The sequence below is a fragment of the Chondrus crispus genome, genomic scaffold, assembly GCF_000350225.1.
Source record: "Chondrus crispus Stackhouse genomic scaffold, scaffold_95, whole genome shotgun sequence".
Lineage (NCBI taxonomy): Eukaryota > Rhodophyta > Florideophyceae > Gigartinales > Gigartinaceae > Chondrus > Chondrus crispus.
In genome coordinates this window covers 286,660-289,307 of record NW_005178839.1, presented here as the reverse complement: position 1 = coordinate 289,307, position 2,648 = coordinate 286,660, and the positions used below count along the sequence as shown (strand labels likewise).

Here is a 2,648-nt window from a genome sequence, read left to right as displayed (position 1 = left end):
ACCAAACCATTGCGTGTGACTTGGTGATGATTCATTTTCTGCCAAGTGTTGATTACGCGAATGAAGAAACAGTACCAAGTCATTAGTGACTTGGTGCTGATTTTTTGCTTTTGCCAAGTTCTTCATTACGGGAACGAAGAATCATTCCAAATCATGGCGTGTGGCTTGGCGCTGACTTGTCGCCAAGTCATCCTGACTTGGCTTGGTGCGGCTGAAATGGTCCACTTGTTTTCCACTTTCTGCTGAGTTGTCGTGCGTTCCAACCGAAAAGCCCCCTTGTCCAAATTCACCTTTCAATTGCCAATGAATGCACTAAACCTCGACAACCGGTGGACTGCACACACAGAACTGCAAAATTCGTTTATAGCTATCCAGTCACTACATTACACGTAGGATTTCGTATAGCGCAATTTTTGGCGTTTGCAGCGCCCCGGTGGACACACCCTAAATCTCATTATCTTTAGGTTTAGGGGATAATGTCTGGTTAGTGCCGTTTTCGGCCCACTGACACAGGGTAGCACTATATCGCCAATCCCCCCTTTTTGTGAAATTGTATTCGCGTCGACCACTGTAAAGATTCAGTGTGGTCAATCTTTTTGAAAAGGAGCGCCCATAATTAGTTTTCATTGGACGGCAGTTTTGGTGCCCATCTATGCATGATCCTTGGTTTTGGCAAGGGAAGCAACACGGCTCCTGCGGCGATGTTCGCATAAATGCGAATAGCTCTTTTCTTTGGGGATCAGTTCGTACGAATAATCGCGGTTGGGCGTTATTGTTTCAAAGTGTAGCTGTAGTATCGGGTTCACCAAGCTTTTGCATATCAGCAACAGTTTCTTTAACGCCATCGCGATGAGCTTTCGACCGAAGCGTGGCGGGTCCCTTTCGCTCTGCTCCTTGGTAATAGTTCTTTTGATTTCCACGCAGGCAGCAGCCCTCTTCTGCGGGGATGACAACTGCTTCGAGCTACTGGGAGTGCGTCGCAATGCGACGAAGGCTGAGGTACGGCGTGCATATCGACGTCTCTCCGCCGAATTACATCCAGACAAGAGGCCAGGGGTTGAAGGGGCCGTAGAGGAGTTTGCAAAGATTGGAACTGCATATGAAACACTGACAGACAATGAGAAGCGTGCGAAGTATGAGGATTTCTTGGACAACCCGGGAAAGTACTGGCAATACCTGATGGACAACGCCAAAGATGTATACGCCCCGAAATCCAACGTATATTTCGTTCTCACGGGAATAGTTGGTATTGTCACGCTTCTTCACTGGCTGAATATGAACTATTCTTACAAACAGACTCTTCAAAGATTACGAGAATCTCAGGAGTTCAAGAGGGAAGTCTCACGTCTAGTGAAATCAAAGCAGGCGAAGACAAAAGAAGAGGCTGAAGCCATGATCAATCTCGACGTCGTGGGGCTTGAAGAGCCGGACTGGCGAAATCTGATAATCTTCAAGCTAATGGCTCTACCGGGCTGCGTCGCAAGAGTAATGCTGTGGAACATTAATTGGATTGTCGCATACAAGATTCGAAAGCAGGAGTACTCAGACAGTGATAAGATTTACCTGATACAAAAGAACATGAAGCTTTCTGACCAAGCTTGGGAGAGCCTATCTGTTAAAGATCAGCAATTGTATGTCAGTGAGGAGCTTTGGGACTCTGAAAAGTATGAAGAATTTGTCTTCAGAAGAAGGATTGAGCTTAACAAGGCAGGCAAGAACAAGAAGAAGAAGAGGCATACGCCAACCCCATACTCAGAAGTCGAGGAAGTCACAATGTCCGACTAGGCAGTTGTAGTCGCGCTTCGGAAAATTGACGTCATCCCTGGTTATTTGGGAACTCAAACAGACAGTGTTCGTGCTGCTGCAGCACAGCACAGCTCTTCGGCATTCGACCAAATTTGTCTAGCCTGTTACTATCTCATGTTCATATAGATTGGCTCCGCAGCACCCGCCTTCTTGTCCACGAAGAACTTAACAAGCTAATACAGTAAAATCACGCGTCCCTAAGAAAGACACTTTATGCATGCTGGGAACGCAGTGCTTGGAAACACCTTTAGCGAACGGGAGCACCCTCTCCGCGAACTTTTGTGACGTAACTTAATACTTGGTCCGGAATGCCCCCTAATACGCGCTCGGCCATCTGTGAAAGGTCTCCTCTAAATTCTTGAAACGGGACAAACTGTACAAACTCTCGTAAGGCAAATTCGGCACCTCTGCGCAACAGACCGTTTGAGCTGTCCAAAGCATGCATCTTGCCAAAATCCTCCGACCCGACGCCAATAATTACGATTGACAATGGAAGTGCGCTCAACTTGATAAGCTCCGCTGTGGTCGCGTCGTAGTCACTAATGACACCGTCGGTGAGAATGAGAAGCACTGTATATGCCAGACTAGCGTTACCAGCGCGAGCAGCAGCTTCTGCCCGCCTTGACACAATTGTTCCCACTGTTCGCAAAACCTCTGAAAAGATAGTGGGGCCATACAGCTGAACCCGGCTTAGAGTCGCTTGGTAAGCCCGCACGAGGCCATCAACCCCGTTGCAGTAAGGATCCCCTAGTTCGTATTCTGTAACTGGAAAGCAATGAGATATGTCGTATGATGGCGGGAGGTTCGCCCCAAATCCATATGCTGGGATTCGGGAATCCGAG

General features: G+C 47.8%; 2 protein-coding genes; one reads left to right on the top strand and one right to left on the bottom strand.

The window, feature by feature from the left end:
- Positions 1 to 650: 650 nt before the first annotated feature.
- On the bottom strand, positions 651 to 845 carry CHC_T00008177001 (hypothetical protein). Its single transcript, XM_005712021.1, has one exon. It carries the CDS (start codon positions 843 to 845, stop codon positions 651 to 653), a length of 195 nt encoding a protein of 64 aa, XP_005712078.1.
- A 4-nt stretch (positions 846 to 849) lies between these two features.
- On the top strand, positions 850 to 2,048 carry CHC_T00008176001 (hypothetical protein). XM_005712020.1 is given in 2 exon segments: positions 850 to 1,785; positions 1,786 to 2,048. 1 exon segment carries the CDS (start codon positions 850 to 852, stop codon positions 1,783 to 1,785), a length of 936 nt encoding a protein of 311 aa, XP_005712077.1. The 3' UTR covers positions 1,786 to 2,048.
- Positions 2,049 to 2,648: the final 600 nt, after the last annotated feature.